Genomic DNA, 14,060 nt, shown 5'->3' with positions numbered 1-14,060 from the left:
CCTTTAACCCCAATACAATATATTTCTCAGCAAGCCCCGGCCATGCATAGATGTGAACATATTCACATAGCATTGTTTCCCAACAATTACCAGATGTGCTGGACTCTGAAACGGTCTTGGGTAATTATACTGGGGCAGAAACTAGCATCTCTGATTTGTAAAATGGGAAATGTTCCTCTTACGATTTTGCAAGTTCCAGCTGAGAGCAGGTGCTAAGAAGGGTTCTAAAGTTTAGTAAGTCAAAAGTAGAGCTGGGGTCAGTGACCACGTGACGATGGATTCTACATCCAACTGCCGCAAACTGGCTGTGAGAAGTAGAACAAGGAACAGCATCTCCACCAGCTTCAATAACATCGAGGGACCCTTAGAGCTTGAACAACATGTAATCTCTATTCATTGCCGGCCCCAGCAGCCCCAGACAGACTGTATCACTTTCTCTTCTCTATTCCCACAGCAGTTTGTGTTAATCTCTTAGAGCATTTTTATTATAATTAGCTGTCCCTGTCATCCTCACTGGACTATGCATGAATACTTGATGGGATAAAATGTCTCTTGAGTACCTGTTACACGCAGGACATTGTGTTAAATGTGGTAAGAAATTCCAAGAAAACGATTACATCCTTAAGAATGCTTACTGTTTAGTGTTTTGTACATTTTGAGATATGGTCCTAAGCCATATTAAGTAAGAGAGAAAGAGACAGACAGAGAGGAGAAATATGTAATTAGCCATCAACAGAAGGGTAAATACTCTCTACTAAAATATGTGTGTCTTTCAAGAGAAGTGAAAAAAGGAAGGTGAATGTTATCGTAATCTTTGAAGGAAAAGGTGGCATAATATACCGGGGGAGGGGAGTGGAGAGATTTAGGTAGTGTTTGATACCACAACCTGTCACTCCGATACTCATTATAATGAATAAAAATCTTAAATTAAAAATTTTTTCTGTATCTTCAATCATTAGCTATTTTATGCTGAAGCTACGCGTGGGAATGTTCAAGAACGGTTATGAGGATTCAAAAATAGAAAATAATTTCCTTCTAGTTCAAACTTGATTGTTTTAAATTGTCACTCAAGCAGGAGTCTGAGTGTTGAACAAAATCAAGAGCTTGTGATGTATTTTCTCCCCAAGGAGATTTTAAAAATACCATCTATTAGCTTCAAGAGAATTAATTAACATTTGTAAAGGTCTTTGGTATAAAATGCAATATAAAAAGAATGGAAATATTCTGAGAGACTCATACAGAAGTAAATTTCTTTTCCCTACATGATCATTAGGAAAAAAGTGCAATTGTCTAGATGTATTTTTAGTGATGTATATGAAGAAGAGAATTTAACTTGTTCAGTTCTTATACAGGTGTAATAATAGATGTTCACAATGTAATATTTCAAAGAGTGTATTTGACCTTTTTTCTTGTAGGGGTACAGATTTACCTCAAGACTACAGGGGATAAATTTCACTGTGCTCTTTATATAGCCCAGTATCAAGATAGTTCAAAGCTGACATTTTAATTAAATCATACTTTTAAAATAATTGCTGGTCAAAGTTTAATGTAGCAAATATTTTTCTCAAATCACATATTTTATCTAATTAGGGAATGTTCAGACAAATATCACACTTTCTACACATGAAATATTAAAAATTAGCAATTCATTGACTGCTAGGATGATTTCCAGTTTAGGTTTTATGTACATTTAGGATATAACAGATACAAAATATTAATTGTCATACCCACGTTAGTCATTACTATATCCAAGGCAACAGACCACTACTTCCATTCATTTATATGTAATTTGTATCCAGCATGCATTCCTCTAGAATAGGCAAGTGTGTCAAACATAGTAAGCAAAGCCATTGATTTTGTTCAAAATGTAGCAGTTTTCCTTTAAAATGTAGTTTTCTTTGTTCTAATTATGAAATCACCATTTTTTCCCAAGATAAAACAGTCTATCTTTTCCTATGTAACATTTTCCTTTTCTTTTTTAAAAGTCCCATTGGAAAGATCAAGGACAGATGTAATTCACAGGTTAGCAAATACTACAAATGACAAGGACAGACCCGGGAGGTCACTTTGATTGAAGCTCAACAATCATAAATTCCTTTAGGAAATTCTTATTTTTCTGTAGATTAGAATTGCTGCCACCATCATGGAGAACATCAGCTTCCTGCCAGTAGGCTGCCGTGGTGCCAAAGCTGTCTGAAAAATCATCCTGTCCCAAGACTGACATATTTATATGTATGTGTTTGTTTCATATTTTATTCCCCTTTGTCTCTCTTCTCTCCAGTACAGTGCTCTTAATCCACGAGAGTCTTGGGACATGTGGCATCCCACGCTGGTGGCTGAAGCTTTATTTGCTATTGCAAATATATTCAGTTCCCTGCGACTGATCTCACTGTTTACTGCAAATTCTCACCTGGGGCCTCTGCAAATATCTCTGGGAAGAATGCTCCTGGACATTTTGAAGTTTCTATTCATCTACTGCCTTGTGTTGCTAGCATTTGCCAATGGCCTAAATCAATTGTACTTCTATTACGAAGAAACGAAAGGGTTAAGCTGCAAAGGCATACGATGTGAAAAGCAGAATAATGCATTTTCAACGTAAGTCTCAGACTTCTTTTTCTATTGGGAACGTTGGGCAGAATATAGAGGGTATTACACTTTGAATTTGAACTGTGACAAGTGGTTGCAAAGAAAAATTGTGCTTAGTGTGGAAAACAGAAATATCCAGTACATTTATTTTAAGTTTTAGTAAAATGGTCTTTTCTTTTTAAATGACCTCCTATAAAAGACAGTTTACGTATACTGTTTTAAAATGTGGAATAGAAAGAAAGTTGTGCCTAGTGATAGCTTACAAGCACAGTAAGAGATAGAATATATGGAAAACCAATCATGGAAGAAAATCCGAATGCTTTTCAATCTTTGCTTAGGTGTTTTCCAGATACTAAAGTTCCTTCACATGTCTCTTTTATTCTTGGGTTCCCTTTGCAAAAATCTAAGCATGGAGAAATAGTCCAAAATAGAGACCTCAGGCTAACCTAAGCCATGATTATGATGCACATATAACCCTCTGTGCCCTTACAGCTGAGGAGGATCAGGTCTTGTTCGGTGTCAAGCTCTGGTAATTCTCACAGTCGGGCATGCCGACAGCCCAGGTTCATGGCCACGGTGTTTCATGCTCACACAGTTCTGATAGAAAACCCCTCTACTTGCCTGTGTCCATTTCCTTCCCACTATGATAAACAGTGAATTGGCAGGTGAATTAAGAAGTGAGGTGATTTTCCTCTCCACAGTAACCACATGTGAACACATAGTGATTCTGTAGATGACTCTGAAAGTCAGCTGGCCGTTCATCAGCCCTTCTAGAACTTTATGAAATCTGAGAGAGTACAGTTGTTCCTCCAGAGGGAGGAAATCAATAACGTCCTGTAAACTAAATCACTTTTGGTTAAAATAATCTTGTTGGCTCAATTCTGTATCTGTTTTCCCTTTGATCCCAGTATTTAAAACCCCATTTAACTTCTTTAACATCTGATTATTTGCACGTAAGTTTTCATCGGAACCTTAGCTGCCTCAAATCCATTCAGAAATCGATTTGATACAAACCGTGAATCATAAAGAAAACAAAAAGTCATCCCAGCTTCTCCTGGCCACTTTATCCCTTGCTCCAGCCCCTTTATTCTCCTGGACTTGAGCAGTTCTCCAGCCCAACCAGTTCACCCAGGCTTGTCATCTTCCTCATGCTCTTTTCTCACCCAGTTCAGGAGGGATTCAGTGAAATCCCTTGCAGCAATAGCCTGGTGAGGAATAGCCTTGGATTGTGTCTCAGTTTTGATATCAGAACTTGCCTTTCCCCACTCGCTCGTGATCCTTGACTTGGCAATTTGCTCCTGGCAACGGGGACTAGGGATGCACAGTAGTAGATCCCACCAACCTCCCCCTTCTTAGACTCAAATTCTGCCTCTAACAGAGTTCCTGGATGGTGCCTGTCTGCTGACTGGCCTCCTGGATTTCTGATGGACAGCCATGTGGCATGCTCCATCTTTCACAACTCCCTCGTTACTTTGTACTATGTGCCCTGGGCAACTACTTGCCAAGACCGCCCTGTTGACATTTGTGGTCACACCCTTCTGATCATGCTTTGTCTTCCAGAGAACTTCCACAGGGCCCCTAGAACTGAGTTCCCTCCTCAGGTCTTCTTTAATTCAGGGAACAGCTCAGGTTCCAAGCCCCAACCCCTTCTCAGACATATGATTCATCTGTAGTTAACAAGGTTCTATCTAACCCCATCCTAATTTATGATGCGTGAGATTCTCAGGAATCCCCTTGTCCTGTTACTGGTTTTGTGGTAAATGCTGACATATTGTGAGCTAATTTCAACATCTGTCTCAAAAGAATATGGCTAGAGAATCTGATGCAAAATATTTAATATAAATTTTATTCTAAAAGCAAACACGTTGAATTGCTTGGATTATGTATTCTTTTAGTGTATCCTTACCAATGGTTTTCTCTATTACCATGAAAAGCAACAGATAACTGCATATCACTCCAATATTATGGGTCCAAATCATTCAGTGCAAATAAACCAGGTGTTCTACTTGAATTCTCTTCCAGATAATGGAATGTAAACCTGCAAGCAACAAATTATTATTATTATTTTTTTTTTTTTGCGGTACGCGGGCCTCTCACTGTTGTGGCCTCTCCCGTTGTGGAGCACAGGCTCCGGACGCGCAGGCCCAGCGGCCATGGCTCACGGGCCCAGCCGCTCCGCGGCATGTGGGATCCTCCCGGACCGGGGCAGGAACCCGTGTCCCCCGCATCGGCAGGCGGACTCCCAACCACTGCGCCACCAGGGAAGCCCTAACAACAAATTATTTTTGTTCAAAGTTACTCACAAAGAGTAACTGCTAGTACGACTTGTTGCTTGCAGTTATAACTATATCTTCTTCTTTTTATAACTCTGTAACTTCCACAAATTTCAACCTTTTCTTTTTATTACCCCATCTCATGTCTTCCCTATGAAAATTTAAAAAAAATTAATGTAAAGTACCTAATACAGTGCTTGTCATATATTATCTTATCTCAGATGTACCTTTTCCAAGATGCCTTCCTGATCCCTTCCTGACTGTGAGTTCCCAGTGGGAACAGACTGTGATCTGTCTTCTATGTCTCTCTGTGCATTTTCCCACCAGCAAGTGGACACTTCTTCCTGCCCCTTTAATGCTTCCAGGTTGTTTTCTCTTTGACATGGGAAGAACTACATGTTACTAAAAGAAACCAAATATTATTTGGAAATTATTTGGAATTTTGGAAATTATTCTGCATAGAATTTTAAACCAATAGTCTCTGGGTAAGGGGCTCTCTTATGAATACAGAGGCATGGACCTTGTGATAGATATTTTCTCATTAAGAAAATGCCTTTTATGTTGATTGGAGCTGTATTTCTGATAATTGAAACTGGCCAGCTGAAGTCGTACTTTGTTTTAATATTCTTAATTCCTTATAAACTCAGAATAAAACAGTCAGATCTCTTGTATTAACTTATGTTTATCTGAATAAAACAGTCAGATCTCTTGTATTAACTTATGTTTCCTCATCGATTTCATCTCAAAGGGTAGAGGAAAACACAACTGTGAAATACATGACCTTTTTACCTGTTCTCTGTCTCTAGTTCTAAGTATTTAACTGGGGAATAAGCTCATTTTTAAAAGCAGAAATTGAAAAATAGCCTCAAGAAACAAGAGACATCTTAGGATGGCAACGCTGTAGAAGTTGCCAGGTCTTAGTCTTTAACCAAGATTCTATGCAAAGTGTGATTTAATTAAGGGTGCCATTATCCTGGAAAGCTCTCTGTCCTTATCTTTCCATAGAATTAGGAAAATAGTTGCCACATAACGTTAATCTAAAATGTGATGCAGCTAATGCTAACGGCCCTTCAATCTATGGGCAATGTTGTTACCAATAATTATGAAAACAGTTTTAGAAACAATGGCTTTGAAATATTAACATATTGATTTTTTAAGCCATGTAATAAAAGAATAATTAGCTAAGAAACACCAGTGTCTTGATAACAGGGTCTTGATTAATCTAAAAGTAAATATATTTTGGTTAAGTGGAACTATTCTGAAAATCTTACTTCTGATTCATTCAACTGAAAAAATGAAAAGAAAATAAAAATAAGAATGAAATTCAGAGTTAATCATAAAATGTCATCTTGTTTTGAATTTTCTTATTTTCAAATTTTAATTAAATATGCAAATAAATGTTTTGCCAAAGGGTCTGCTAATATCCTAATGATGAGTATTTCTTATTTAGGTAGAAGAAAATCAGAATTATTCAACCATAACAATCCATTTACTTTACATCACTTTTTTATTTGAACATTTAGAAAAGTAACTGTTATGGGATTTATGTGGCAACATTTTATATAATTTATTATATCACTCATGTAACTTCTACTCTCTCTCTGAACTGCTATTGAGGTCAGGGAAAAACCAGTTGAATTATATTTGTATATTCACAGTGAGAATATACACTATTTAGAAAGGAAGAACAAAATCATTTCACATTGAATCCAATGACACTGTCATTAATCTTAGAAATTCTCCCTAAAGCTACTGAAAATAAAGAACTCATGGCCTTGGGTCAAATTTACTTTTTTTCTGAGAAAGTTTTCAAAGAATACCTTCTAGTGACCTTTGTCTGAGGCCAATGAATTATATTAAACTTTCCCTGATATTGTTAGAATCTGACATCTGGTTGTCCTTTAAGAATACATGGTGAACTCTTCACAAAGTACATCCCTGCTGGCAAGTCAAGGTCTGATTGAGGTTGATCACGTTGAAACCTTTATGATAATTTGCCCCATTGAGAGTTGAACAGCCCTAGCAAAATAATTCAGTAAAAAACCATTACATTTCATATTCTATAATCAAAATTTTATTATACAATTAAAAATAAGAAATGGCTTACTTAAAAAAAAACCAATTAATTTAAGAAAAGAAATCCTGAACACCAATTAAGGCATCCTTAGTTAGATTCTCCTTGTCATACTGATCAGAAATTCATGGATTGTTTCAAGTAACAGGAGTTTGGTACAAGAATCCAGCCCTTTGATTCTCTGAGCAAGGGTTGATCTTAGCAAGGACAGAGCCTAGAGCAAGACCTGGCTTCGAGAAGAGCAGCAGTTGATGTAGAGCTGGACCTTGGGACTTTTCTCCTCTGAGAACCGATATTAACATGACTTTGCTACTCCACGTGTATTCTCTTCAAGGTTTACTTATTATCTGGCTTATTTATTCTCAATTCTCCGTTTCTTAGCTTGTGCTGTCTCAAACCTTTGGCTTCTCATAATTCCAGTGATCCTAATTCTACATCATAACTCCTGTCATTTCAGTACTTTTTAACAACTACCTCATTCTCTTGATATTTCTAAGGTAAACTTTCACAGAGAGGAAATCTGATAGTTTAAGCTCATCTTTTCACATCAGGTCATACCACTGTCCACTGGCCTCATATGAATTTGCTCTCCTTGGGGCACTTGACCACTGAAATCCCACCTCCTTAGTCGTCATGCCACGTATAAGATACTTTTTGCTTTTGTTTTCACAACGTAATTTAAATACAGTATTTTTTTTTTTTTTTTTGCGGTACGCGGGCTTCTCACTGTTGTGGCCTCTCCCGTTGCGGAGCAGAGGCTTTCGATGCGCAGGCTCAGAGGCCATGGCTCACTGGCCCAGCCGCTCCGCGGCATGTGGGATCTTCCCGGACCGGGGCACGAACCCGCGTCCCCTGCATCGGCAGGCGGACTCTCAACCACTGCGCCACCAGGGAAGCCCTAAATACAGTATTTTTTAAACCATTTCTCAAAGAATATAAGAGTTCCATTGTCTTTTTACTACATTAAGGTGTTATAATGGTCCTACTGAAACAATTCTTCATTTGGGTTCAGACACTCTTCATCTTATTCCATTTTTGGAGTAAGTTAAGTAATGAAGAAAATGTTCCCTGATATATAAAAAATAGCAAATCTTATTATCTGAGCATTCTGAGACATTTTGTCATCATACAGGATTCACTCTGTGCAATTTTAATTGTAAATGTGGAAATCCATAAAGATAACATTATTTTTAATCCTTCTATAATCAAAAAGGAAAATCAGGTAAAAGAACTTACATTTTTTAAAGACTAAGCCTGCAGATTTATTATTTATTAACTGTCACTCGGTGCCCTGGGACACAGGTTTGCAAACTTGTTATGAAAAGGACAGGTAGTAAATATTTTAGGCTTTGTGGGCCATATGTTCTGTGTTGCAACTACTCACTGCTGCCATTGTAACACAAAAGAAACCATAGACAGTGTATAAATGAATTGGCATGGTTGTATTTCAATAAAACTTTATGTGCATTGAAATATGAATTTATATAATTTTCACATGTCACAAAATATCACTCTTCTTTTGATTTATTTTTCCGACCCTTTGAAAAAGTAAAAACCATTCTTAACTCAATGACTATACGAAAACATGCTGTGGGTCCGATTTGTCATCGCTGGCCAGGAAACTAAATAGTTTTCAAAGCTCTTGAGAAAATTAAGTACACATTTGTGCTAGTATAAGGAAACAATTTTCTTTAATTTTTTTAATTAAGTTTATTTTTAAATAATCAACTATAACCTCATAGTAATCATGTTCTATCATTCTATCTTATTGTATAATGGTTCTATTAATGTAGCCATTAATGTCATTTTATCTTTATTCTAGGTTATTTGAGACACTCCAGTCCCTGTTTTGGTCAATATTTGGGCTCATCAACTTATACGTCACCAATGTCAAAGCGCAGCATGAATTCACCGAGTTTGTTGGTGCCACCATGTTTGGGACATACAACATCATCTCTCTGGTTGTCCTACTTAACATGTTAATAGCTATGATGAATAATTCTTACCAACTTATTGCTGTAAGTTGAATAACTTGCCCCCTAGAATGTGTCGTTCCTAGCTATACTCCATCCTATTACCATAGGAAATACAATCTATAATTGCTATTGATGAGACGAATCAGAATTATAATATAAATGGTTAATTTGGTATTTCTAAGCACTATTACCCTACTCGGCTACATACTATTTTAGTTTTTTCCTATTACAGATGATTATACTAAATCTATCCTACCAGGCAGTCATTGGCTATGTCAGACAGTAGGTGACGTATGGATTATGAACAGGCAGCTCATCTCTACGCAGTGCCCTTTGGGTTTTACATTGTCTCTGACCATCTAATCTACAATCTTGATATAAGCAAACTCATGCTAGCTTGGCAAGATACAAGAGCTAGCCCAGAGAGGAGTCACAGTGAAAAAGCACAGGATTTTCAGTTTCTTAAAGCCCAGACAAAAGTCAGAGAGGAGTAACCCTGAATGCTGTAGCAGAATATACAGTACCATATGTGTTTATTTGAAACTCTAGAATCCAAACAACTTAGCTTATTTATTCATTCGTTCAATAAATTCTTATTAAGCGCTTACTCTGTTGCCAGGTACTGTCCTAAGAACTAGAAGTATGGCAATGAACAAGAACGGCGAAGTCCTTTATCCCCTTCAACTTGCTTACTAGTGATCTGTGTCTATGGCCATTAGCAATAGTGACAAAGCAAACCCATACTGGAATGAAATATATTTCTTAAGTCTTTCTTATGTATACTTTAGACAAGTAGCTTTTTATAAGAATAATTACAGGCTGCCCATTTACTCCATAAATAACTGCAATTATATTGCATCTTTGGATCTATTGCTAATCCTCTGGGGTGTTATTATTGTTATTTTGAGAAGCGGCACTCCTAATTTTAATTATACTGTCTTTATGGAAGCAAGACACCTGTCACAGATGAAAAGCTGCATGAAACATAAGAAGAAATGATTTTTATTTACTGATTCCAAGACTAGAGTATTCCCACTAAATATACTTAGGTCCTAGGAGTTGCGAGTGAATATCTGAATTTGTGGAACTTCACTTAAGCATCTCACAAATCTTAAACTTTTTAGATAGTCCATAAATATATATTGTATATTTGTTTCAGAAGTTCTGTGTTCCTCTAGTCAACACATTTGCTAAATGTGGATTCTAGTTTCCAGACCACCCTTCCAAAAATATTAGAAAGCCTCTAATTATCAAGCTATATACAGAGAAATTGTATATACAATTTGGATCCTATAAAACATTAAATGTATCAATTTCATCAAGAAGAGAACGTTAGTCAGGAACCGTGTAATATTTTCTTTTTGCTCCTGTGCGGGGTGTGTCTTTCTAGGTGACTTGTAGAAATGAGAACGATCTTCAAATTTCTATTCTTGTTTAGCCCAAACTCTAAAGCTACTTGAGAGGAGAGCAGGCACTGAGCACCTGAGACAGGTGTACCCCCAACATCCTGCATGTGATGCCTCCTTGGAGCATGAACATGCCAAGTATTTGATTTTCACCTGTGCCACAATAGCAAAATTTGCCCTGAGGTCTCTCTCTTTTTGTCCTGCTACCCTTAATTCAGAGCTCTAGGATAAAGCATGAAAGAAGAAGAAAATGTAACAGTTGAAAGGCAAAAGCGATCATGCAGACCATGTTCAAAGCCTTCTTCTCACTCACTCTTTTGTTCATAGATCAAATATTTATTGTGCACCTAGTATATGCCAGACATACGCTTGATTTTAGGGATACCCAGAATAATGAAGTCCCTGCCCTCGAGAAAAAATAATATAGGATGGACAAAAATTCAATAAATAATTTCAATATTGAGAAAAGGAATTGGAGAATGTGATAAAAGCACAGAAAAGAGGACTGTAACATGGGCTGGGGAGAGGAGACAGCTGAGATAGATGAGAGTCGGGGCTGGCTCCTAAGAGAGGAAATACCTAAACTAAGCTTTAAACATTAACTAAGAGTTAGAAGATGGGTAGCAGAGGTGATTATAGTTATCACCAGCCTGGAACTTTTTTTTTTTTTGCAGTACGCAGGCCTCTCACTGCTGTGGCCTCTCCCGTTGCGGAGCACAGGCTCCGGACGCGCAGGCTCAGCGGCCATGGCTCACGGGCCCAGCCGCTTTGTGGCATGTGGGATCTTCCTGGACCGGGGCACGAACCCGTGTCCCCTGCATCGGCAGGCAGACTCTCAACCACTGCGCCACCAGGGAAGCCCCAGCCGGGAACTTTTCACCTTCATTTTTTCTAACCACTGTAGATGTTGTTATAGACCCTTTCAGAATCCCAAAGGAAGAGTCTGCTTTGTGACAGCAGTAAGAGAACATACTGAGGTCAGGATAATCCTCAACTTGTGACTCCCTGAGAATGAGAAAGAGCAGAAGCTACTCACAGGCCAACACTTCGCCTGCGGGGCTGCCTTTTCATTACCTGAAGCCAATTCTACTCAGTCCCATTCTCCGTGGCGGCAGCAAACAACATCTGCTTTCCTTCATTAATGCAGAATCTATAAGCTTGTTTAGGAAGAAAGATAGGGAAGGAAGTAGAAATGGGAGAGGAGAGACAAGGGGAAGCTGTAGCTTCTGTACGTCCATCTATCGATCGTTTGCTAAGCAAAAATGAAGACCATGCATTTTCTAGATACAGTGACTTCTGTTGAAAGCACGAGCTGTCCAGCGTCTAGACTAAAATCCAGATTATTCAGAGTAGAATGTATAAACAACATATGCATTCATCAGCACACAGCAATTTAGGAAGATTAGAATGAAGTATACTCTGATTTCTCCTACTCTAAAACTCGAGTTTTTTTATAATATTAATGGGTTAAAATGAACTATTTTGAATTTGTATGTACGCCTGGTTTCTACCACCTCCTACTTCCCAGATTTTCTGCTTAAATAAGATTTGTGGCTAATTTAAGAAGAGACTGGCTGCCCCATATCTAATTGCCACAAATGTTCCTTAGTTTTTCCAGGAGATTAAAACAACACAGAATTATTAATAAATAATTAGGGGGATGCCTCAGGCTTGTGGGCAACCCCTAGCCATACTCTCACCTGGTACCATTTGGCCAAGGTTACGTGAGGGTTCAGTGCTGTGTCAGATACCCTACTGTACATTTCTTAGAGGAACTTCTCTCTGAGTTTACGCCTGTTGCCTAAAGGTGGACAAGGTTTATTCAAATGGAAACATATCAAGTAAGACTTTTACTGGAAACGCCAGAAGTATGAGCCATGGGCACCTACCTAGGCAGGGTTTCAAGGCCTTTGGTAAGACCTAAAGCCCTGCTTGTGGCCAGAATCTAATGAAACTGAGCTAATGTAAGCCTACAGTGCAGTAAATGAAGATTCATCTTCAAGTCATAACTAATCTCTGCAGTCTCTTTAACACGGATTTATTGTAAATGTCTGTTTCCTGCAAGTGGGCAGGATGAAAACTGACAAGAGAGTTGTGACTCCTTTCCAGGCTAAGCCACTGTCTGAATTTAGGTGACCATCTCTGGGAGTCAGTGTTGTTTTTACAGGCAATTTAATTAACGTTCCAAGAGCCACTCAGAGTCAGGTTACAGGCTCTCTGTGAGGTTTATCTCACCTTATTAATTAAGAAACCTGTCAGCACTTGTCGTGTTTTCCTGTTCAGGACCATGCAGATATAGAATGGAAATTTGCTCGGACCAAGCTTTGGATGAGTTATTTTGAAGAAGGAGGTACCCTGCCTACTCCCTTCAATGTCATCCCAAGCCCCAAGTCTCTCTGGTACCTGATCAAATGGATATGGACACACCTGTGCAAGAAAAAGATGAGAAGAAAGCCAGAAAGTTTTGGAACAATAGGGGTAAGGACACAGCATGTTGGTATTACTGTTTGTTTGGGTTTTTTTTAAATGTGTGCTTGAGTATGTTTGTATTCCTTATTGAATACATTTGCATTTTATTCTTTTTGTTCTCACTGGGTGCATCCGGTGAACATTTATTGCACAGCTACTGTGTCTAAGAAACTGCCTGCTTAACCATGGTTAACTATGGTTTCACAAACCCATTTCCTCCACTGAGGGCGGTCACTGTTATTTTAATAGGAACCACACTGTACATAGGCCTCTCCAAACCCACTAGTCAAGACTTGGAGAACTAGTACATTCTCTCTTAGAACCTTAATTTCTAGCTCTATTCAGAATTATAACCTCAGGTTACCTGTGGCATGACTGACTCATCGTCTGTTTCTGTCTCTGGATTGTAAGGGAAAGGATCTGTTTCAGATACCTCACATTCTTAGCGCCTAACCTAGGCCCCCGCACAGAGTGGAGAATGCTTGATAAAAATTTCTCAATTCAGTGATTGAACAAATATTATAACTTGAAAATGCTGTGCCACATTCAAGTGCAGTGATTTCAGAATATGTTCAATTGTTCAACATTTTGCTTCTAACTCCCAGTTATACTAAATGCCGAGAAGTTGTGTTTGTAAAAACTATTAGGACTGTTCAGAGCCATGCCCCTGTTATACTGGAAGATTATACTTCCCTGGGACATTTCTTTCCTATTGGAAAGCAAGAGTTCAAGCAACTCCAACAGAAAAGGCATGGATTTAAGGCTTTGTTCCAGCCAAACCACTGACCTGTCATTCTTCATTTCTTTCTCACTCAATTTCCTAATTTTCAAAGTTCTCATGTTTTAGAAATTAATACCCTAACATTCATTAGTCACTTGGACCTTCTCAGAGAAATTGCTTTGGAAGTATTCTAATATGCCTTTATATTAGAATCAAGTAATATCAGTTATTTAATTAAAATTAATTATTTTTAATTTTATTTAACTTAGTTTATGACTGTTAGTTATGCCCTTAGTGATTCTTCTTTTTCATTAATTTCATTGCCCACCAGGCACTGTTATCAGCATCAGATGGGGCTTTCTCTCCTGAAAGTGGCATTGATTGTCCCGTCATCTCTGTAACAATTCTAATTCTAAAGAGAAATTGACTGGCAAGGGAGTATAGCAAACAGTGTGGTTAGGAGAGGCAGTTATATTCTTTCCTAGAAACCGTCACTCCATGAACTTGGAAATTGGGTGTCTATCTGATCTTAGAAATGGAAGTCAGGTTATGGTG

General features: G+C 38.1%; 1 protein-coding gene across 1 annotated transcript in view; it reads left to right on the top strand.

Annotated features, from left to right (window-relative positions):
- Positions 1-14,060, top strand: part of TRPC4 (transient receptor potential cation channel subfamily C member 4) — a 160,772-nt gene that overhangs the window by 134,728 nt on the left and 11,984 nt on the right. Inside the window, exons 6-8 of the mRNA XM_059996055.1 lie at positions 2,282-2,595; positions 8,756-8,951; positions 12,599-12,793. Of these exons, the coding sequence (XP_059852038.1) occupies positions 2,282-2,595; positions 8,756-8,951; positions 12,599-12,793 (705 nt within the window). The remainder of the gene's footprint in view (positions 1-2,281; positions 2,596-8,755; positions 8,952-12,598; positions 12,794-14,060) is intronic.

Source organism: Delphinus delphis, chromosome 18, assembly GCF_949987515.2.
Source record: "Delphinus delphis chromosome 18, mDelDel1.2, whole genome shotgun sequence".
NCBI classification, from domain to species: Eukaryota; Metazoa; Chordata; class Mammalia; order Artiodactyla; family Delphinidae; genus Delphinus; species Delphinus delphis.
This window is presented reverse-complemented; position numbering and strand designations above follow the sequence as displayed.